The following is a 21,895-nucleotide window of genomic DNA, read 5'->3' on the forward strand; positions in this document are numbered from 1 at the left end:
GAGAATGAATTCAGTGCAAGCTCCTGTAAACTTATGACCTGACAGTGTTCTGGCTGCACCGTACAGTGTTTTAGATAAAACCAGAAGTTATTAGGATGAAACTGACAAAATATTTACTGTAAACTTATACAATTAATCAGTGAGATTTTCATAGATGTTATAAAGGCTTTAATGTATTTAGTAATGTGTTCTTACAGCATCAAGACTTCAAGCTTCTCAAGTAGGACTGCAGAATATGCTGGTTTGCTTCGGTAGCAGGAAGTATACAAATTTTATTTCTAGATTCTGAGAAGAAACAGAGTTCTGTTTCGGGATGGTTTTATTTATTTATTTATTTATTTGTTCTCACTGACTACCCTTTATCATAAAAGTGATCTAGTACTTTGAAAAAATGAAGATACCCAAAGTTCTGCAGCATGCAGTCAGGAGCTGGCCAAGTAGTTTGGACTTGGAACAAGGAATATTATCCACAATTTGGATAATTTTGCTTTTATATGCACCTTAATTTTTAGATTTTTCATTTGTTAACAACATAAAACATCAATGTAAATCACAAGTAATTTAATACTGAAGTGAAAATTGAGCATGTTGTTTTAAGTAATAGCGGCATTTTATCTGGATTTTAACACACCAGTCCACTATGTGAGATGCATGTATTTTGGCAAGGCATTTTATTAAGATGTCAAATCTTTTTTGTTAGCAGCCAGTCATTGAAAACCATCTGTACACATTTAATTTAGTCAACAAAATAGCTGTACAAATTTAAGCGATGTGCCCCATTTATGTAGCTCATTAAGCTCTGAAGTGATGCTCTTCATTGTTTAAGTCCTCACATAAACAATTACCAGTCTTAACATATAAAGTATGATTACATTCTTCTCTCAAAAGTACAAAAAATAACACTTTAAAATACACACTGGCTCCTAAGCTTAGACAGAATCCTGTCAGGAAGAGAATTTTGCACTTCTATAGACAGTGCCTTCAACATCAAGAGCTCTTCAAAGTGCTTGGCAGAGTGTGTGAACACTATCCCCACTTACTAGACGATGAAATAAGGCACAGAGGTCAACTACTTTGCCCACAGTCACACAGAGAGTGGGTGGTAGAACTAATAGAGCAGAATTAGGGCTTTTCAATTCTCCAGTGTAACCACCACAACCCACTGCCACTATTCAAATGCAATGGCTTAAGCATTTCTGAGGAGCAAAACTTGTACAGCATACAGTGAACAGAAGGGAAAAGCCAGGGCCAGTTAAAGGCTGCAAAAGTTTCAACCCAAACCAAATTAATTTGGTAGCCAGTAAATCATAATGCACTTCAGGGAATGATCACATAGAAAATTATACACTAACCTGCAAAGAGAAAGCTCATTAAACATAAGACATATGGTGTTAGCTTTGCAAATAGTACTGGTTATCTTAAGCTTAACAGCAGCTCAGGTAATGTCGACTTTGTCAGTGGTACTTTCTGACCCACAGACGTCTTAAACACTCTTCTTCTACCAGCAAGGTGCACTTCTCTGGAGAGTCACAGAGAAATGGAAATAAGGAGCCAAATATCTCCTCAGTAGGCATGGATGGGTATCAGGTACAAAACCCTCACATTAATCATTTGTGAGGTATGGACTAAGTGGTAAAGAAATACCAATGTGGAAAAATGAAAAAATCTAAAATAAATAAGGTTAAGAAAACTGAGTCACCCATCTAAAATCACCAAGAAATGCATCCTCAGATAGATTACACTGCAGAAAAATAAGAATGATACATGTAATCCCTGCCTGGATGAGAAATACACTATGGCCTAGCTGTCTGATGGCAAATAAGCGTTTCAGAAAGCCTGTCCTTGGATAGGATGTTCACAAGATGACTCATTTACTGACAGAGACTGCTGATGGGATTCAGAAACATGTACACTTTGATTCTGTTCTTCACTGATTTGATGGGAAGAAACTGTATCGTGGCTAGAGTGAGGCTGTTGACTTGATTCCTGAGCCAGCTGCACACGTTGAGCTGGATGTGAAGATCCTGCTAAGTGGATTTGTTCATTTTGTCCTTGATGAGCATGGAGATGTTCTAGTGCTTCCTTGGAAAGAGTGATTACATGCATTTGTTCAGGTTGGGCAGCCTCTATTTGGTTTGCAATCATATTGATACTTTGGATTTGTTCTGCTTGCTCCTGCTGAGCTGAAAGCAACAAGTTTTGCAGCTGCTGTGGTGGCTGCGCAAGCAGCGTGAGGTTTGCAGCCTGCTCTGTTGTCATGTTTGGGGCATCTTCTGCAGTCACAATACTAATACCTTGATTATGGCTATGCATGAAGTTGATGTTGTGCACTGCATCTGTAACCAGCAGTTGAATTTCCTGCCCTCCAGAGGTGGCAAGTTGGTACTGCTGCAGCTGGAGTATGTTTCTCACTTCTGGGTGAGTGTTGGTGCTCCGGGCAGCACTGGCTTCCTGAAACTGCTTTTCCTTGCTATGAATTTTCAAATGAGACTTCAGGTTGTCCAGACGAGCAAACTGCAAACTACATTCTGGACAGGAGAAAGGCTTCTTGCCTGTGTGTAAGATACAGTGTCTTCTCTTAGCACTGGAATCAGAGAAGGATTTTCCGCATATACCACAAGAATATGGCTTTTCTCCTCTGCAAAAGAAGACAATTTGATCTCATTAAAATATTCACTTAGTGCTGCTTTCTGCAACTTGTTCTATAATTAAATACTTAAAAGATTACCTTTTAAGTTTTGCTAAAATCATAAGCTCTTAAGAATAGTGACATTAAAAATGTTCTCCATTTGGTTTCCTGATTATTTCTACTTGACTTCACAAACTGTACAACTCTTCGATTAGTATATACTCAAGAGCTCAGAGGTACCTGCCCTCACGTCATAACCCCAGAGATACAAGCTTCGTGCTGCTAGACCTTGCCAAGAATGCAACAGCTTACTTTGCACAACTCTAAGCACTGACTATTTTAAGAACATTTACTAACGGGGTGGGCTTTAAAACAAAGTGTCGTGTCCAAATCCTAACTCACTGCCTGAGTCCCTTTGACTCAGGCAGCAAGAAATTTTACTGGAAATGTTTTCTTATACAACAGTTCCCCAGAGATTTGAAATCTAACATGCCTTTATGCAATGCATCACACTGACAAGGGTAAAAGACAACTAATGCTATTAATGAGACATGACAGATTACAGAGTAACAGGACGATGCTCCAATAACCTTGTTACACCATGCCTACTGTTCTGCTGTCACACAAAAATTCACAGTAAAATTTTCACATAAATAATGTAGCAGTAAGTACCTTGTCATTGAACAGACACGAAACACCAAAGGAGACTCTTACAATGTCTTGGCACATGAGTATTTAGCAGTTCAATACTTTCCATTACCACTTATTTCCTTATATAGATTAAGCAAAAATTTTAGTCTTTACCCATCCACCCAAAATGCAATAAAGTCCTGACCATTCTATAACTGAACAAGCACTACACACAGGTTATCAGATTAGAAGTTACATTTTTAAAGAATGTAATGAAAATTAGACATACTCTACCTGTGAATTCTAATGTGAGTCTGAAGTGAACTTTTAGCTGTAAATGATTTGCCACAAATCTCACAAGTGAAGGGCTTCTCACCTATCAAAAAGAAATGTGACATCACTTTTAACATAGCACTTCTCATCAATATATTTAAAACATTTTATATTTTACCATACACAGTATCAAGTGAGCACTGTCAGTTCCTCACATTTCTGACATGGGTCAGGACAGATATCCAAAGCTGAATTAATTCATTTACTCAAAATGAGGGTATAATATTTTAAACGTACACCTCTGGCATTTCTCCCCTCTGAAGATAAAGAAAGAATTAGGTGATCCAAGCCCTCAGTGCAACCAAAAGCTGTACCTATGACACAGAAGCGGGTGTTCCACATAGAACAAAAATGTTTCGAAAAAGGATGGCCCTGAACCAGTAGGCATTAATGTTAGGATCACGTGCAGCACCACGCAGATAAGTAAGCCTGAATTTCCACAGCTGGAAAGTGAATCCATTATCTTAAAAAGTTGGCTGGCTTTCTCTAAGGCTCCATCACACTGGGCCTATGATATTCTGGGAACACCAGTTGGAAAAAAATTAAATTATCATGAGTTGAATAAACTGTGAGTTTGTTTGGGGTTTTTTTGTTTGTTTATTTGTTTGGGAGTTTTTTTACTACATTTGGAATTTTTGTGTCTAATTGAGTAGAAGCAGAAAGACCAAATTAACTTATAAGAAGGTTCATAAGAAACAGATACTACCCAACCAAAGCAAATCCTAATTCACACCATAACAAATCCCCGGGATTGTGTTGAGGTTCTTTAAGACACCAGACATGAGAATCCAGATCACCACTGCGTTAATTCACACCATCAAAGCACACTAAACCCAGGGATTTGACAGCAGTCAGTTTTCCAAGGAAGTTTCACATTTAGCATAGAACTGCAATGCTTACCTGCCTTCATATTGCTTTGGAGGGCAGGGATAAAGGACAAGATAACAAGAAACATTTGTCAGAAGGGACTCCTAGTCATCTAGTCCCAGCCTATTACTGAAAACAGGAGTAACTTCCCAGGGAGACTGTATTATTACAACAGTGTTACCAAACTGCTGCCAAAGCAGAACAGTCATATCGATTTTAATACCTGTCCCCAAAATGCTTTGGAATTTTACTTTTTGCTTCTGAGATGGGACAGATCAATTATTATTTCTGCATAATTAATACTGGTATCTTTTCTGGAAGCAAAATATATTGCAAGCCAGTTTCTGCTAGAATTCAGCTTCATCTATTTTTGCAACTTCCTTTTCGAGTATGCTTCCTCTTCTCATTTCCCACACCAAATTCATTTCCCACTACATTTAGAGAGCTTTAACACCTTCAGCTACAAACCTGGTGTGTGTGTCAATAGTATGCTCGAGACTGAGTTATGTATTACAACTGCAGACAACATGCGAAAGAATAATTTGATTTCGTGAGGAAACAATTGCCACTGTTTACAGTTATTTTAAAAGACAAAATTATTCACACATCACCTTATGGACTTACTCTTCAAAGAAAATTATTTTAAGAAGTTTATGCCCTGTTATTACAAGAGGGTAGATCAACATTTTTATCTGTTCTCCAGTCATTCACTACCACCTTGCCCTCTAAAACTTTTAAAACGCCCTCTGACATACTCCCTCCCAGCCCACCTCCTCTCAATATCTGGTTAATTACAGTGCAATAAAAAGATAAATGGAAATAATTATTTTTCTGGTCACAGCCCTTTCCATAAGCACCCACCCCTCACAGACAGAGGTGCCCAACTCATTTAGGACATACGCTTTCTGTTACTAATTAGCTCAATGAAAGCCCCATAGATGCTGGATGCAGCTCTCCTGACAAACTGAATTCCTGGTCTAGGATTTTATCATAGGAGAGCTAACTGGCATTTTCCGCAGCAGGCTGTGTAAAAATGGGGGATAACTCCTCTTCCTGTAATAGGCACTGCTTCTGCTGCTGTAAACCAAGCTTTTTTGTGCTCCTGCATTCTTGACATCAAATCCCTTCATTAGCAATACAGGCTTCATTATGTACAAGTAGAGCAGAAGTTCCACAGAGACAACTGTCATTTGCCTAATATCGTTTTGTCTATGTAACTTCAAGAAAAAACAAACCACAAACCCCACAAAAGACAAGGAACAACATTACCTGTATGTGTTCTTAGATGTTTCTTTAACTGAGCTGCGTCCATGAATTTGCGACGACACTGGTTACATTCCGGCAGTGAACGGCCTTGTCGCAATAATAAAAAAAGTGTCAGTGCATAAGTCATCCCCTGTATCTCTTCAGTGATCTTTGTTAAAGCACTTTCCTGTAAAATAACCACTTTGATATAATATAGAGATAAAACAAAAGGGTTTTTTCACTGCCTCCTCCCTATCTTAACTGTCACACTCCTGTTTCTCTATTAAATATTACCATCGGAAAAGAGAGGACTGACACCTGCTCCTACCCAAACATCTTCTCTTGAAGCTTTGTAAATTCTGATTTTCTCCACCACTTCCTGTGTGTGTAACTTAATCTCCAACCTGCTCCAGAAGTGAGTACGACACTTCCTAAAGCTTGTTTGCCATTACTAGTCCAAGGCAATTTGCACACCAGGCAGCGGACACAATTATTTATACAATTCCTAGCTTTGATGTAACATGGACAGCAGGGCTAAAATAATACAGCTGTATGTCAAATACAGCATTACTAATTTTTAATCATTGTAAGAGCCCTTCTCAATGAAATATACTTTTTTTACACATTCCATTTACTACATACCGTTTTATCTTTTTTCTCTCTATCCACCGTTATAACAAGATGTGACACATCAGACACTTAATACATCACTGAGGAAAAACTTTCAGCCTTAGTCAATCTTTGGGAAGACAAATCACCATGGACTGTAAGCCAGCTCCTCAACCCAAATTTGTTATACCTGTGTGTACTCGATAGTGGCTCTTGAGCTGTCTCTTTTGGCTGAAGTATTTCCCACACTGATCGCACGTGAAAGCCTTCTGCCCTGCAAAAAAAATCACTTATTAAAAAGTAAGCCACGTCCAAAGCAAGAGTAAGAAAATAAATAAATACATAAGCCAGCACACACGAGACAGAGCAGAAATACCTTTTTTTCAGAAAGGCAAATTCTTGGAGCAGAGAGGCTACATTTGCCTTGAACTATTTACCTGTATGTAGGCTCATGTGCTCCAGAAGAGAATGCTTTGTTGTCAGAGCCTTACTGCAGACAGTGCACGTGTATGGCCGTTCCCCAGTGTGCATCCGCTCGTGGACCTGAAGAGAATGCTTCTGGGAAAAGCCTTTGCCACACTCACTGCACTTAAAAGGGCGCTCTCCTGAAAGCAAAAGATGACATTTTTAGGTATAGATGCATTATTTCTCACTCGATATTCTAAGCTGACAGTGAGATTCATTACAATGTAGTAGCTACAAAAAAATTACTCCTGAGTAGTGGTGAGAAGAATTGAGACAAGCTTCACATAACAATAATTCTTTAACTATTGCCATATAATTCAGTCTTTAAACAGCAAAATTATTAACTAAACTGCAGTCAAGATGAGACATAAAGACCCTGAGATCTGCTGGCAAGAATAAAACAGCGAACACAGGAGACACACCAGAATTTGGATCAGCATGCTATTTTGGATAGCTCTTGCTCTAGAAAACAGCCAACATTTCAACTACTTGCTCGCATTTAGCACCATCACTAAACCCTAATCCAGCAGTCTTTTAATGCCTACCTGTATGACTTCGTTGGTGAATAGCTAAGAAGTGATTATACTTAAATACTTTGCCACAGTCTTTACAGCGAGCTTCAGAACCCACACGTCTTCTTTTTCCATCGGTTCTCTTTGCCAGTCCTTTTTCATCCTCATCCCCGAGAAGTTTATAATCCTTTAGTTTGATTGATCTCCTTATTCTACGTTTGCTGTAACGGCTCTGAGTACTCTGTATTCCTTCAGATTTGGGATCATAGTTTTCATCTTTCTCAGCTGACAGATCAACAGCAGCCTCTGAGCCACGAGCAGGTTCAGTTTCTTCTCCATCTTTCCTCACTGGAGCCTGTTCACTGGCGACTGCTTCTTCTGCTGCAGTGTCCTTTTTCACAAAATTTTGCTTATTTTGCATGGAGTTGTTCTCTCTCAGCTGCACATCTTCGGCAGAATTTGCTCCTGATTCTTCTTCTTCTTGGACAACCTTGATTTTCCTCGGTCGCCCTCGTTTTCGCTTTGGCGGATCTTCATTTTTGTTGTCACTTGCGACAACAGCTACAGAGGCTCCACTGTTTGCTGGAGCTGGCAACACATTACCTGGGCTACAGCTGGCCAGGTAGTCTGTACAGACCCATACCAAGTCAGTCACTTTCAGCAGCTGTGCAGTAGCCAGGATTTGTTCTGTGCTTTTCTCACTGGCACAGAGGCAACCAGTGTAGATAAATTCTAGCAGAACTCCAAAGATGTCTGCAACCATTCCCTCCAACATGTAAACTGACTGTCCTATTTCACCCTCATTTACAAACATCATTGAGAAGTATTCACTGCTGGCAGCCAGCAAGGCTTTATGGGCTCTGAATTGCACATTCTCCACTATCAAAGTAATGTCGCAAAGAAAATCCTTTTTCCTCTGTTCTTCAAAATTAGCTAGAATAGTATCTTTGTGAGCTTTGGAGTGGATGATGACCAGTTTCTCAGAACCATCAGGAGTTGCTTTTGCCATTTTAATTACGAATATAAAGGACGTGCCTACAAAAACAGAATAATTTTAATAAATAATTATTTTAGCAATCTGCATTATAAGACACCAAATATCATCTGCTTTACCAGTAACAGAGTTCAAGAGTTTCTGAAGCAATTCTGAATCCTCTAACTTTTGAAAAATAAACACTATTGCTGACACAGATTTTCTTCAAAAAGTGCTTTTGAATCCCATGGAATGGCTACAGATAGTTTCTTTGATCAGAATCACTGCCTATCATTTGTTTATCTCTGATGTACTGAGAACTCTGTATTATCTAAAAAAATTGCGACCCGTTCTGAAATCTCCTTTCCTAACTAAAATAATCGGACAAAAAGAATTGTTTGTTCATGGCTCCTTAGTAGAGTACTGGGTTTGCATGGCAAAATTTTGTTAGTGGGGCAGCTACAGGGGTGGCTTCTGTTAGGAGTTGTTAGAAGCTTCCCCCATGTCCTACAGAGACACCACCATCTGGATCCAGGACGGACCAGCCGCTGGCCAAGGCTGAGCTCATCAGAAACAGTGGTAATGCCTCTGGGATAACAGATTTAAGAAGGGTGAAAAATACCTCCACAACTGAGCTAGAGAGAGGAGTGAGAAACAGCCCTGCAGACACCAAGGTCAGTGAAGGAGGGAGAGAGGAGGTGTTCCAGGCGCTGGAGCAGAGGTTCCCCTGCAGCTCATGGTGCAGACCATGGTGAACAAGACTGTCCCACTGCAGCCCATGGAAAACACCATGCCAGAGCAGGCGGATGCCCAAAGCAGGCTGGGACCATTTGGGAAGCCCTGCTGGAGCAGGCTCCTGGCAGGACTTGTAGTCCTTCAGAGAAGCCCACACTGGAACAAATTTTCTGGCAGGACTTGTGACCTCGTGGGGGACCCACACTGGAGCAGCCTGTTCCTGAAGGACTGCATCCCTGGAAGGGACCCACACTAGAGCAGTTTGTGAAGAACTGTAGCCTGTGGGAAGGACCCCATGCTGGAGCAGAGGACGCATGTGAGGAGTCCTCTCACTGCAGAGGAAGCAGTGGCAGAGACAATGCATGATGAACTGACCATAGCCCCCATTCCCCATCCCCTTGCACCACTGAAGGGGGATAACGCAGAGAAAAGTATGAGTAAAGCTAAGCCTGGAAAGAAGGGAGGAGTGGGGTGACCACCTGTTTTAAGATTTGGTTTCATTTTTCATTATGCTGCTCTGATTTCATTGATTTCATTCAATAAACTGATTTCCCCAAGTCAAGTGTGTTTTGCCTGTGATGGTAATTGCTGACTCATCTCTCCCTGTCCTTGTCTTGACCCATGAGCTTTTTATTATATTCTCTGTCCCTGGTCCAGCTCAGGATGGGAGTGATGGAGTGGGCTTTGGTGGGCACCTGGCATCCACCCAGTGTCAACCCATTGCACTGGGAACAAAAAAGGTCAACTGCAGGTTCGTCATTGCAGATTATTCAGGGATAAGGCTATGAAATCCTGTAATTGATGATAAAACTTCACTGGTATCAGTATGGCAGAACTTCATGACTTCTTTTACCCACTTATATAATTCTAAGTTTCTTTTTCATAACATTCTACCTACAAAGCTTCAGCCTATGGAGGTAGGCAATAAAAGCAGAAAAACAACACCACTTTAAAGCACTCTGTCTAAAATAGGGTTGATTATGGTAATTATTAACCATCAATTTGACTTGCTAAGAATTGTAAATTTGAAAAATTAATAACAAACAAAAAAAAATCCAAAAATTTCTGAAGAGTTCACAAAATATTATTATGGAAGAGATGTGCCCAAAATGCCCTATTTACAAGGCTCAGCTGAGCCAAAGATAAAACAGATTAGGTACCTGCCATCTTAATTTATACAAGTGTCATATCAAACACAAAAAAATTTGCATATTTGTAATTAGTGAATGTAGTAGTTTCAAGCACCTGAACAAATACTGCATGAATCAACATAACACTACCTACAGATGATACCTAAATGCTGCTGCGGTGGTGAAAAAGTGATTCTTTAGCCCAAATAATCTACCAAACAGTTCATGGTGGAGTCAAATTGTTTTATCTGGGAGCTTTAATTTCTGGAGGATGTGAGCCTGATGTTTGTTGCTGGGACACCTGAAAGCACAGCTGCAGGTGTGATCCAACTCTGCCTTCCCGTGCATTCCAAGAACTCCCGAAGAGCTGCTGCCAACCCTGCCTGCAGGCATCCCCTGACACCCACACGTCTTAGACGGGACAGTGGGTGTATTGCGGCTTTCGATCACATCAAAGACTTTGGCGTTTAATAAGGAGGTGACACCATTAGTATTTTGACCGCAAAATCCAACACACCCGTCTGCCTTTCCTAAAAAGCCCTAACAATTTTAGAGTGAGGCTGTGCACAAGCGGGAGGCCCCGCTCCAGCCGTGGAAGGGCTCAGGAGCAACCGGGAGTGACCCCGGGGCGCAGCGCACGGCCCAGGGATGGGTCCCAACACCGGCACGGCCAAGGACACCGCGCGGGAACAGCCCGAACAGCCTCGGCGGGAGCGGGGCCGGGAGGGCACTGGTGGCACCGCAAGCGCCGCCTCCCGCGCCCGTGTGAGCCCCGAGACTCGCTCCGTGACTCGCTCCGCAGGTTCGGGCCGCCCCCCGGGGAAGGCCGCTCGTCCCTCTGCGGGGCCGGAGCAAGGAGGGGCGCTGCCCCCCGAGAGCCGCGGACCCGCGCTCCCCCAGCGCCGCCGCCGCCGGCCCTGCCCGGCACTCACCCGGTGCCCGCCCCGCACTCCCGGCTCCGCCGCCAGCCCCGCCGCTCCGCCGCCGCACTTCCGGCACGGGCGGGGCCGGGCCGGGGCTGGCGCCGCGCGTGCGCTGCCGCAATGAGCGATACACGAGGCGGGACGTGGAGTCGCAGAACGGCCTGAGCTGGATACGCGGGGGTCGTCCGCTTCCAGCTCCCGGCCCTGCGCAGGACAGCTGCAGGGATCACACCATGTGCCTGAGAGCGTTGTCCAAAGGCTTCTTGAAATCTGTCAGCCTTGGTGCTGTGGCCACTTCCCTGGGGGGCCTGTTCCAGTGCCCAACCACCCTACGGGTGAAGAACTTTTTCCTAATATCTAATCTAAACCTCTCCTGACACAGCTTCAGGCCATTCCCTGTCACTGGTCGTGTCACTGGTTACCAGAGAGATCAGTGTCTACCTCTCCACTTTCCCTCGTGAGGAAGGTGTAGACTGCGATGACGTCTCCCCTCAGTCTCCTCCAGGCTGAGAAAGCTAAGCAACCTCAGTCACTCTCCATATGGCTTCCCCTCAAAGCCCTTCACCATCTTTTCAGCCCTCCTTTGGACGCTCTCTAATAGCTGAATATCTTTCAACTTCAGACAAAAGATTTTATTTCTAAGATTTTGTGATTAAGAAACCGGTCTGAGAAGGTGTGATGTTCATGGGTCATGTTGCAGCCATGCTGGTGGCTCATGGCAACGCTCCAGACGTTAATCCATGGAAATTGGAGGGGGAGAACAGCCCACACTAGACAAAACTGGGACGCGTGTCTTTCAGGGAAAAGAAAGTCTGCACCTTGTCGTCAAGGCCAAGGGGCCGATCTCTTGGCTCCTGGTATGGGCCTGCCATGGCAGTCCCCAGGTAGGGTATGAGCTGGCAGTGCTTCAAGAACTGCTCCAGCTTCCTCTTGTACATTTGTCGCACTGGCTCTGAGCTCCGGGGGTTGTATGCTGCAAGAAGTTAAACAGCATGTTAGTGTCCCCTGTCAACTTTGTGCAATTACAGTACAGAATTTTCAAAGGGACCAAGTCTACCCCTGATGATGTTACCTACCTGTGGTACAGATAAACCTTCCGTGGGCTGTGCCCATTGGTGCCAAACCTAAAGATCAAGACTGGTGTTTCAGAAAGTTCCTGACTCCAAAGGGTAAGGCTTTTGTAAACAAAGACACAACAAACATGCTCAGCTGCTGTCAACTTCCCATTCCTCAGGGCATGAGGTGCTGGTGAAACTCCAGGCAATGACAAATTTGGGTAGCGCAGCAGATACCCTGAAGTGGACCAGCCTGGGGATAGCCCAGGCCTGGTGTGGCTGGCACCAGGCTACTGTGTCCTTGGCACAGCTGTTCTATGACCTAAATGCTTTGCCCATAAAAAGTGAAGAGCTGATCAACAGTGTAGAGGAGGGAAGGTTTCTCTCTGCCCTAAGCCCTATTTTACATTAGTATTGAGGTGCCAATCTTCAGAGTACACTATTATTTTAATTGTTACCCTGCAGCAAAGGGGAAGAAGTGACAGCCAAATCATAACCAATTTTTTCCTGTGGACACTACTTCATATCTCATTATAAAAACTGGACAGCATGAAGAACTATGCTATGAGACACTTCAGCCCACTAGCTTTAAATTGCAGACAGCTGCATTTAACAGCTTCGGAGAGATTTTTCAAGCATAGCTGCATGTAGAGCTCTTCCAGGAGTCAAGCTTGAAGGGCACTCCATCACTCTAGTGATGTATGGTTTAACACTTTTCTCAGAAGTAAATCTCTCTGCATTTATGGTTGATGACCTGTACCTTCTCAGATACTGAAAGCAATCCAGTGTTGTTGTGAGAAAAGCTGAAGGAGCAACTAAACCACTGTTTCTTGTCCCCTATTTAAATGTGAGATTAGAGAGTGACATAAGTTAAAGATAAGAAAGTCTTACTTTAGATAGAAATAGGATGAAATAAATTTCCAGGGGACCACAACGTGAAGCACTTTGATCAAATTTTGATCAAGGATGGCACGACTACTCTGAAGAGATGCACAATAATAAACAATGCAATATTTGGAACAATCACAGAATGGGTCAGGCTAGGAGGTACCACAATGAGTCCTCTGGTCCAACCTCCCTGCTCAAGCAGGGTCATCCTAGAGCACATGGCACAGGATTGTATCCAGGAGGTTCTTGAGTATCTCCAGTGAGGGAGACTCCACAGCCTCCCTGAGCAACCTGTTCAGTGCACAGTCACCTGCACAGTGTTCTTAGTGTTCAGGCGACTCATCAGTGTACAGGAATGCTGTATTTTAAAGCTGGAAGCAGTTCTACCTGGTGTTAGAAGAAGATAACTTGTTTTCCTGGATTCCTGTGGTCAAACTGTTCAGCACTGCATGAGAAGAGATTTGTGCGCTTGCATAACCTTTCTGGTTCATCATGCAGTGCTAATAATGATTTAATGTTGCAATATTTGAGCAAAGCATTTCCTAGAGTCAGCATTGTTGCGTTAGCAAAGCTGTTCTAACAATAGGATGAAAACAGCCTTTGTGGATGGAACAAACTACTAGGATAAATGCAGTCTGGCATCTTAAGAACTGTACATTTATGCACATTTACCATGTGCCTACCCTGTTGACTGGTTTTCCTTAACAAAGCTATGCTAGTAAAAAAGTCTGTGATAGTTCAAGAAAATTCTGGAGGACTCTGGAAACTGCATGAGGAAACACAGGATGTGAAGAACTTTTAACAAATAATAAAGATTGGTATTATCTAAAAGAATAAGCAAAAATGTAAAATACAAAAGACAAGGTAAAGTACACCCACTGAACAGGTTGACTTCTGTAAGACAAAACTGGTGGGTTGAAAGAAATGTCAGTCTTGCTCCAGAAATCTCCAGCAGTACTGGAAACCAGACCAAAGCTACAGCAGAGCTGCAAACAAGGATGTTGAAATCGAGAAGGCTGGCACCATTTAAGCTGATTGTAAACTATTACAGATTACTATCTGTAACTCGTATCTTGGATTAAAAAACCCCCCAAAATTCTAAAAAACAGCAACTATGAACACGGAAGATAAAACTAGAGCAACTTTCTTCGGTGCAGGAGTAGTCCTAACCTCTGGTAGCTCTGTGAGAAGTTTAACTTTGTCCTTATCTTGTGGGCTGAGTAAAAACACCTAGTTTTTAATTTTGGACTGTTTATCTTTGTTATGGAAAAGTAAGGTCATTTGGACTATCGATTAAATTAAGAAGTCAAAAATAATCAACACATTACTCTGAATCACATTAATATTGAGATCTTCCCAGATAATTTCACAAATAAACAGACTGATAAATACTATTTCATTCCTTCTAAAAACTTAAAAATCATAACGTTGTCTTCAGGGTATCTGCAAGGCAAGGTTTCTTACTAAATTTTATTTGGCCACATGATGCCGTTGAAAAAAGGCAAGCATTCAGGCACCTAAACTATGCCTCAGATAGTATTTCAGCAGCCTTTTGATACAGTAATATAAGCCAATTTTTAAGACAATTCAGGTTGTCTATGACTAGTTTAAAATGTAGTACCATTTTAAAATGTATCATTTTACTTCTTGTTTAAAAACTCCAACAATTCCTGTTAGAAATGTTTTCAAGGCTATCAGGTTGTTGGTGATAAAGCATTATTAAAGTCTCGTGATTTGTGAGAGATCACTTACCTATCTACCTATTCTGTTAACCTTACTTTCCTCCCTGGTCCTTGCACATTTCCAAGAAACTTAGATCAGTATATAATAGTGGTTTTCCATGTTGGACATAAGAAAACGACACCGATTAGCTATAAATGTTGTATCAGATTATTTATATAATTTTTATATTTAATTATTTTTATAGCATATTATTTTATACACTACCTTTTAAATGGAAGGAGACAAACAGCAGAGCAGTTTCTTTTACACTTAGGAATGGAAATTTTGGCTTAAGGCTGCCTACTTCATGCAGAGCTTTTATTAGAGAAGTTGCTACTCCCTAAAGGAAGAAAACAGTTTTAGAAGACCATTACAGAAATCTTGAACAAAAATATATTCAAAGCCTTATCCTGTTGTCATGCAGACCTAACAATATAGGATGACACCCTAAGCTGGTAAAGAGTAGAAGATAACTAATAGTATAAAATAGGCAGGGCAGTGACCATGAATCATTTTTTTATTTATTCCTGTGTCAAAATGTAACAAACTATCCTTAGATGATTCCAGATAAACTTATGTCTATTCTAGTGTTAAAAATCAAACAAAAATGTAATCTTACATGATATCATAAAAAACTAAGTAAGAAAATCCATCATTTAATACTGCAGTTAATTATCCCCCTCTGATGGACTTACTTGTATTTTTTCCCTTAAAGCTACAAATATCTATTATTTTAAAGCTTTTAAAAATTCCTCTCAATTGTAAGTATATTAAATTTTCAATTTAATATAATCCCATTGATAAACATAAGACTCATATTGCATTAAAAATTAAGTAAACTGAGTAGGACAAACTATACTTCACAAAATCATGTTTTAAAATAGAAAAGCAAAAACTGGCCTGTTCAAGGTATCCAGCCAAAGGAAGTGCAGTTAGTAGCATTGGCTCCTTTTTTGGAGGGAGTTTATGGGGAAGCTTCAGATTCCAGTACTTCTCTGGTAACCTAACAGGATAAAAAGTAAGCACTTCTAACATGTATAAACTGTGACATGATTGAAGCTTAAAATGCAGTTGGTATATTCACCTCATAAACTTCTGAAGTTTTTCTTCACTTTCAAAAATATATACTTTATCTTGATATTTTGCTGCATACTCAATATTGCCAGGCACCAAGGCTTCATATCTGAAGAGATGGAGCAAGAACATCTATTCATTCCCAGGAAATGTAAAACATAATTTGTGCGGTGTAAATTCACGAGCTATTGGAAGCCTTCTGATTATTAACAAGTATAGAAACACCAAAAAAGTAGCAATTGGATCATCCAACTTTCCACTACATGACTGACAGTTACAAGGCTCAAAATCTGAGAAAGCCTCTGCCTCAAAATTTGCTTATTAAGGAACTTTTACAGTGCTTCTTTAGAGCTACTTCATTTAAAATGCCAATCATGGTTGTTCAGGAGATTAAGAAGGGATAGCATAGAATTGGCTAGTACGGTTCTGTTCTGATGAGAAATTCTTGCACACTGAGGAAATCAGTGGGACTTTATACTGGAGCTTTATGGATCTCTTAAAAAATCATAATAGCTTGTTTTGCATCTACTAGGATGTTATGAGATTTCTTTGAACCATTTAAGGCTTATGATAGAGAGAATTCTGTCCATCTTCATCGTGAAAGAGAGCAAGCCAATACAGATCCTTGTAGAACCTGTAGCCATATAAGTTTTAAAAGATGATTTTATATTGATTTCCAAAGCCATGGGCACAATATAGAGAATTGCAATCGCTTCCTGTCCAAACCCTGAACACTATTGAAAAGTATTTTGAAAGTGTTTTCTCATTAATGTGTTAATATGGGACACATAGTCTGTAATTCAGATTATGAAAACTCCAGTGACCTACCTCTGTTTTCCATCTAGGTAAGTGACTGGACAGTATCCCTGCATTTCAGGCCTTAGAGGGAATGAGGCCTTCATTTCTGCCACAGTCAGTTTCTTTGGTAGCATATGGGGGGGTGGGAGAGGGTGAGGTGCCAGTGATGATACATAAATCTCTGGTGTAATCAAGAATTTCTGCAGAAAAGGAAACATTTTTATAATGAAAGAAGCACTGTAAGACTATTAGTCAAACTACAGAGGGCTGGCTCACACAGTTCAGATACTTAGTTCTTCTGCAACACAACAGTGTGTTGGCACTGCTGCTGCTCTTGGATAAGTAATTTCTTTTCCAACCCACTCTTAGTTGAAGTCATCACTATCCACCCACCATCCATCAATATCCATTGCTATCATTAGCCACTCTCTACACCCAGTCTCCCTAAAACAGGTGGAGAAAGGAGGAAATTAGTGGTTCAAAACTAACGTTTGATCTGTGACAAGTTGTAAGAGGAGCTTTGGTTTAATGGACTCTGTGCTGCATTTTATCTGCCTAGATGTTTGATAGTAGAAGTATACAGAACAAAAGCTTGAATACTAAGAAGAGCGGTCTAATTCAGGTTGCATATTACTTATTTCTGTATGGAATTAAAGAATCTAAACAACAATGTTCCCCCTTCCCATAATCCTCTCCTGACGTGCTTTTTGACACTTACATCCAGTTCTTCCCGTGCAGCCATTTTGTAATAACGCCCTTCAAATTCCGCAGCAAACTGCAGTGAGGAGGTTACAGAGCAGTCGACCAATTCACCCTTCTCTGCAAGGCTGACGGGACAGTATTGCCCAAACTCCCCCAGCCGCTCCTGCAGCTCTTTGTAAGTGATACATAAATCAGCAATGCTGGCAGCTTTTCCTGTTAATAAAAGCAATTAATGATAATGTTTTATTTATGAAAGACATATAAACATCAAACAATTCTACTCAGAAATGTTACAGTTTAGAAGGTAATTCATAATTTGAAAGTGATATGAAATAATGAGAACTAAAATAGCAATTTTTAATAGATCGATAATAAAATGAAATTGCAACTCATTTTACCAATTAATTTTAATGACATTTTTGTAGCAGCTAAGAAATATAATGATTATTAATGATGTAGGCTATTGTGCATGCTCAACTTATTAGTCTACTTTCCCTGGGATGGTTTTATTTATGATTTATTGTTTTACTCCTCTGTGTTACTAAGGAACATTTCAGCTATTATTTTATTTCATTACATTAGTGAAAAAGAGTACAAGGTGTGATGAAAGCCTCCCCATTATTCATCCATGTCTTGCAAATGCTACAGTCTATCTGCATGAAATATATTCCAAATCTTGAATGTCATCTCAAACCCAAACTATTTAAAAATTGTACTTTTCAAGCTTGACGTGAAAAAAGTTAAAAGTATTTTAATATGTTTGATTATGGCTCTGGTTTTTAAGAAGGGTGCAGCCACAGAGCTGTAAAAGTTGAAATCAAAAGGTAGATATAAGATAAGGAAGCCTGTTTGCCCTTCAGAGGAATTCTAGTTCAATAGTACAGACATGTTTAAAAGGCATATTTAATCCTGACCAATGCTGACATACAAAAAAGTCAAGCGGGAACTGTGTCATTTTAGACTAAAGTGGTTTTCTTCCCAAAGCACAGAAATTAACTCCGATGGCATATTTAAGCTTAATTCTGAACTTTTAATTAACATCTTCCCTCTCCTATCCTCTTACTCTACTAACACTAAAGTGAAGTTGCAAGTCATAGTTCCCCTTGGATACTCTGGGACAGCCTTTGTGGTTTATACCCCAGTGTTGCAGAATCTACCATGGACTCTGACTTCTTCCAGCGTATTTCTGTTACTCTGTTGTTTGGAGGATGGCCCCAGACTACTCAGTAGTTGGTTTTGTCTTCACTTTCTTCAAGAGACCTCTTCAAGATCTCTGCAGATGAGATTGAAGAATTTGAGGGTATGTACGTGCCCAAGAATTAGCTTCATCCAAAGAAAGTCGAAATGCCCATTTTACAATATTACAACGGAAATGTAATGGGAATGCCCATATTACTCGGGGAAAGTTTGTTTTTCTTTTACCTTCTCTTATTCTTTCCAGGTATATCTGTATTTGTTTAACAACCATTTGAATTTCCTGCGTAACTTTGTTCCAGATCTTCCACTTGCTCTGAACAGCATCAATCACACACCAGTTCTGACGCTCCTTCATATAGTAAGTCCTAATTGCATCAATGTGCTGTTTATAGCAGGAATTTTTAATGGCTAGAATCTGTGAGCTGTCATGTTCAGGATAGGGAGGGCTGAAGACAATGAAAAATAACACTCATTTACATCTGAAGATTAGATAATTTCATTGAATTTCAAGTGTAAATTCTAGAGTTCACTTTAAGTTCTTTTTACAGAATTCTGCTTGCTTGACACTGTACAAGTACAAATTTCATATTAAGAATATTACCAAGTACATGTGAAAAGGAGCATACTTATGATTAGATAGCCATGTTCAGAAACAAAGAACAAAACCTTTTCTACTTATGTCCCAAATACAACTCAAAAATTATTTTGTAAAGGATTTGTAATGTATCAGCACATATTAACTGACACACACCACAGATATACTATTAAATGGCACCCTGATATTGCACATTTGATTTGTATTTAAGCCTATGAAATGTAATTAGTTTAAAGTTAAAATGAAGTTTAAAGTAAATACTTTCAAAAAGTCATCATTAATTTAATTTTTTTGCAATGCAAATTCTCTTTAGTCTCTTGGTAAACAATTTAGCATTGTACTGATTACTTGATAAAAAGAAAGAGACAAAATGAAAGAGATATGCAATAATGTTCCAAGCTATCTGGAACTTCTTAGAAACACTTCATCTAATGAGAACCAGGTTCTTATACAATTTAATTTTAAGGTGAATGTTCTGTTCTTTTTCATTCTCTGCTTACTGTTCTTCCTCAAAAACAACCAGCAGCTCTTTAAACAGAATATTTACCTCCTCAGAAAAACAAAGGGGAGTGAGCTGAATTGAAAGGTTTAGATGAGTAACTCATGAATTCTGTATGTTACTAAACTATGCATTATTTCCGTATTTTAAAAAGAACTATAATTAAGACTTAAAAGACAGCTTATTAGATGAAGTATCAATTTCTCTTACAATGATAATAATTGAATTAAATTGCAACATAAACTTCAGCAGCAGAGAGAACTGGTAACATTTCTGGCATACAGTCTCGTTAAAGCAGTTTAACTCAACAGTGGGTGAACAGCACTGCACATTTGTGATCTCCGTCACAAATCGAGGGATGTGGCCAGAGCATGCCACAGATACCTGACGTCTCCGTTTCTGGTCTGTGGAAATCAAAGCACTAGCACACAGAGGGACTAGTTCCCCTGTCTTTTCATGTGTGGAGTTCAGAGACAGCTGAGTAATGCTCCAGCTTAGATACCCTCTCTGGGTACAGCACTGAGGCACATAATTAGAGAAATTACCATATCCTGTAGAAAAAAAGTATTTCTATCAGAGAGCATCACTACCTGTTTGTGCTTTCCTTATCCAACAGTGCTCTTCTGAACACTTCCTTTGTATCCATTTCTAATTCAAAGATTTTCACTGGAATTATCTTCACTGATTCCAAGAGGTTTACTTGTTTTCTTGTTAGAGGATATCCATCAATTACAACTCTGCATACAAACAGGAACGGAAGAAGTTTTCCTAAAAAGTGAGTTTCTAGTCAATCAGTAAGACTATGTATATTCCTACTACATTCTCCATAAAGGCAAAGTCTACACCCATGACATGAAGTTATCACTGCTCTGACTTGAGAGACACAATCTTCACTCCTAAGAATTTAAAATCAGATTAAAAAAATCAAGTAGGTAGAATATAAAATAGTAAAGGGAAAAGGAAATGCACAAGGGGCAACAGGTAAGTGGAGGGCTGTGACTTAAAAAAATGGTGGATTTTAAAATTTTGACACATCAATAATTCAGAAACATCATTTTAATTATGAGAAATCTCCATATGGATTGGAAGGAGCAGTTTTCAAAGTGGTAAGTAAAATGATTTACTACTGTACTTGAAGAATTTTTAAAATCATATTGAAGAAGAAATGCTTTTCACATATTAGGCAATACTGGAACAAAATATACTGAAACAATATTCCAGTATTTAACATGAAAAAAAAGTTGAAAGAATTCTATCTCAAGCTCAAATAGTTTTCAGAGATTATTCCAGAATTGCCTTTCCCTGTAGCAATTCTTTTTGAGGAGGTGAATGTCATGAAATCATGATAGTCAAGCTTTTTAAGTCTGCCTAGTTTTGAAGGTGTTTCAGTGACAGAGAAAGAGCCTAGGAAATCAGGATCACATATGAATGAGGTGGAAAAACTCACTGGTTTCAATTCCTCCTTCATAACTGGTTGTTAACAAAACCAGAAAAAAAACTTGAATACTGAACCAGTCTGCATGATCAAAGGGAATCTAATGTGTCCAAGTTGGTTCTGGAGTTGGTATAAGAGAGACAAAATGGTAGTTCTCAAAGGACAGTAGAGAGTATTGGCTTATTGACTGAAAAAAAGGTAACTTTCATAAAGCATATTACCTGGATTGACTGGAATATACTTACTTGAAAATTGAGAAAATTATGCTTCACTTTAATTTCCCAGAGTAGTGTGAAGGACCTCTTTTTTACAGATGATTTTCTTAATGCAGAAACCAGTGATGTGTTTTATTGAAATTGTTTTACAGTGATAACATGGGAATCCATGCCTATGAAGGGACTGGCATGTCTTGAAGAAACCCCCCAAATGCAGACAAGACTCTTACCCGGCGATGCTACACCTGGGGTTTAGCAGAGCCACATCTAGAGCCTGGATGGCCAGTTCATCAGGTACAGTCAGTCCTTTGTGAAGGTGCTCCTTTATCTTAAGTGCCAAGTCACTCTCGGGCTGGCTGTCTATCACCAGCCGTATGGCATCTCCCATGCACAGGCGCAGCAATCCATACACACTGGCAAGCTTCTCGGCAACTGCAAAACATTTTGATTTCAACTCACCACTTTTAACGTAAGCAACATCACAACCTGGCAGCCTATTGAAGTATGTCCTTGGTCTCAGAAGCTAACTGCTCAGCTCATTTTCCTGGTCATTTCCACTGCATAATCTTGGTAAGTGTGTACCTTACCCTGCTAAGGCCCCTGTAGGGCCCAGACCGTGCATGTGCACAGAGCACACCCAGTGCGCTTACGCTGTTCAAGTCAG

At 40.1% G+C, this 21,895-nt stretch overlaps 2 protein-coding genes across 7 annotated transcripts in view; both read right to left on the reverse strand.

Moving 5' to 3' along the window:
- Positions 1 to 654: 654 nt before the first annotated feature.
- Positions 655 to 11,941, reverse strand: ZBTB24 (zinc finger and BTB domain containing 24). 3 transcript variants are annotated; one of them, XM_027747855.2, is made up of 7 exons: positions 11,870 to 11,941; positions 7,324 to 8,325; positions 6,751 to 6,918; positions 6,504 to 6,587; positions 5,729 to 5,812; positions 3,554 to 3,635; positions 655 to 2,638 (listed from the first exon to the last, which is right to left on the reverse strand). In XM_027747855.2, the coding sequence occupies exons 2-7, from the start codon at positions 8,297 to 8,299 to the stop codon at positions 1,828 to 1,830; spliced, it is 2,205 nt and encodes a 734-aa protein (XP_027603656.1). In that variant the 5' UTR covers positions 8,300 to 8,325; positions 11,870 to 11,941; the 3' UTR covers positions 655 to 1,827. The 3 variants fall into 3 exon arrangements, with proteins under 3 accessions (XP_027603656.1, XP_027603655.1, XP_039235755.1); XM_027747854.2 differs by lacking the exon at positions 11,870 to 11,941 and adding an exon at positions 11,061 to 11,094; XM_039379821.1 differs by lacking the exons at positions 655 to 2,638; positions 3,554 to 3,635 and having other exon boundaries at positions 5,767 to 5,891.
- The window catches only part of AK9 (adenylate kinase 9), a 59,495-nt gene continuing 49,261 nt past the window's right edge, over positions 11,662 to 21,895 (reverse strand). For 2 of the 4 annotated variants that reach the window (XM_027747849.2, XM_027747845.2), the window contains exons 26-34: positions 21,462 to 21,663; positions 20,172 to 20,318; positions 18,713 to 18,933; positions 17,307 to 17,503; positions 16,619 to 16,788; positions 15,801 to 15,899; positions 15,617 to 15,719; positions 14,942 to 15,056; positions 11,662 to 12,024 (exon numbers count right to left, since the gene is read on the reverse strand). In XM_027747849.2, coding sequence (XP_027603650.2) covers positions 11,822 to 12,024; positions 14,942 to 15,056; positions 15,617 to 15,719; positions 15,801 to 15,899; positions 16,619 to 16,788; positions 17,307 to 17,503; positions 18,713 to 18,933; positions 20,172 to 20,318; positions 21,462 to 21,663 — 1,457 coding nt within the window. In that variant the 3' untranslated portion in view covers positions 11,662 to 11,821. Of the gene's footprint in view, positions 12,025 to 14,941; positions 15,057 to 15,616; positions 15,720 to 15,800; positions 15,900 to 16,618; positions 16,789 to 17,306; positions 17,504 to 18,712; positions 18,934 to 20,171; positions 20,319 to 21,461; positions 21,664 to 21,895 lie in introns of those variants that run through there. The other 2 variants (XM_039379819.1, XM_039379820.1) reach the window with 2 other exon arrangements.

This window comes from Pipra filicauda, unplaced genomic scaffold (genome assembly GCF_003945595.2).
Source record: "Pipra filicauda isolate LSUMZ 115617 unplaced genomic scaffold, ASM394559v2 scaffold176_size3548034_pilon, whole genome shotgun sequence".
Taxonomy (NCBI): Eukaryota; Metazoa; Chordata; class Aves; order Passeriformes; family Pipridae; genus Pipra; species Pipra filicauda.

Excerpts from the sequence above, each read along its gene's own strand:
- ZBTB24 (XM_027747855.2), bottom strand. The coding sequence starts at position 8,299 with ATGGCAAAAGCAACTCCTGATGGTTCTGAGAAACTGGTCATCATCCAC. Across the intron at positions 6,919-7,323 it reads TCACCAACGAAGTCATACAG|GAGAGCGCCCTTTTAAGTGC; the intron begins GTAGGCATTAAA and ends TTTTGCTTTCAG. Across the intron at positions 3,636-5,728 it reads ACATCTAAGAACACATACAG|GTGAGAAGCCCTTCACTTGT; the intron begins GTAATGTTGTTC and ends TCTTTTTGATAG.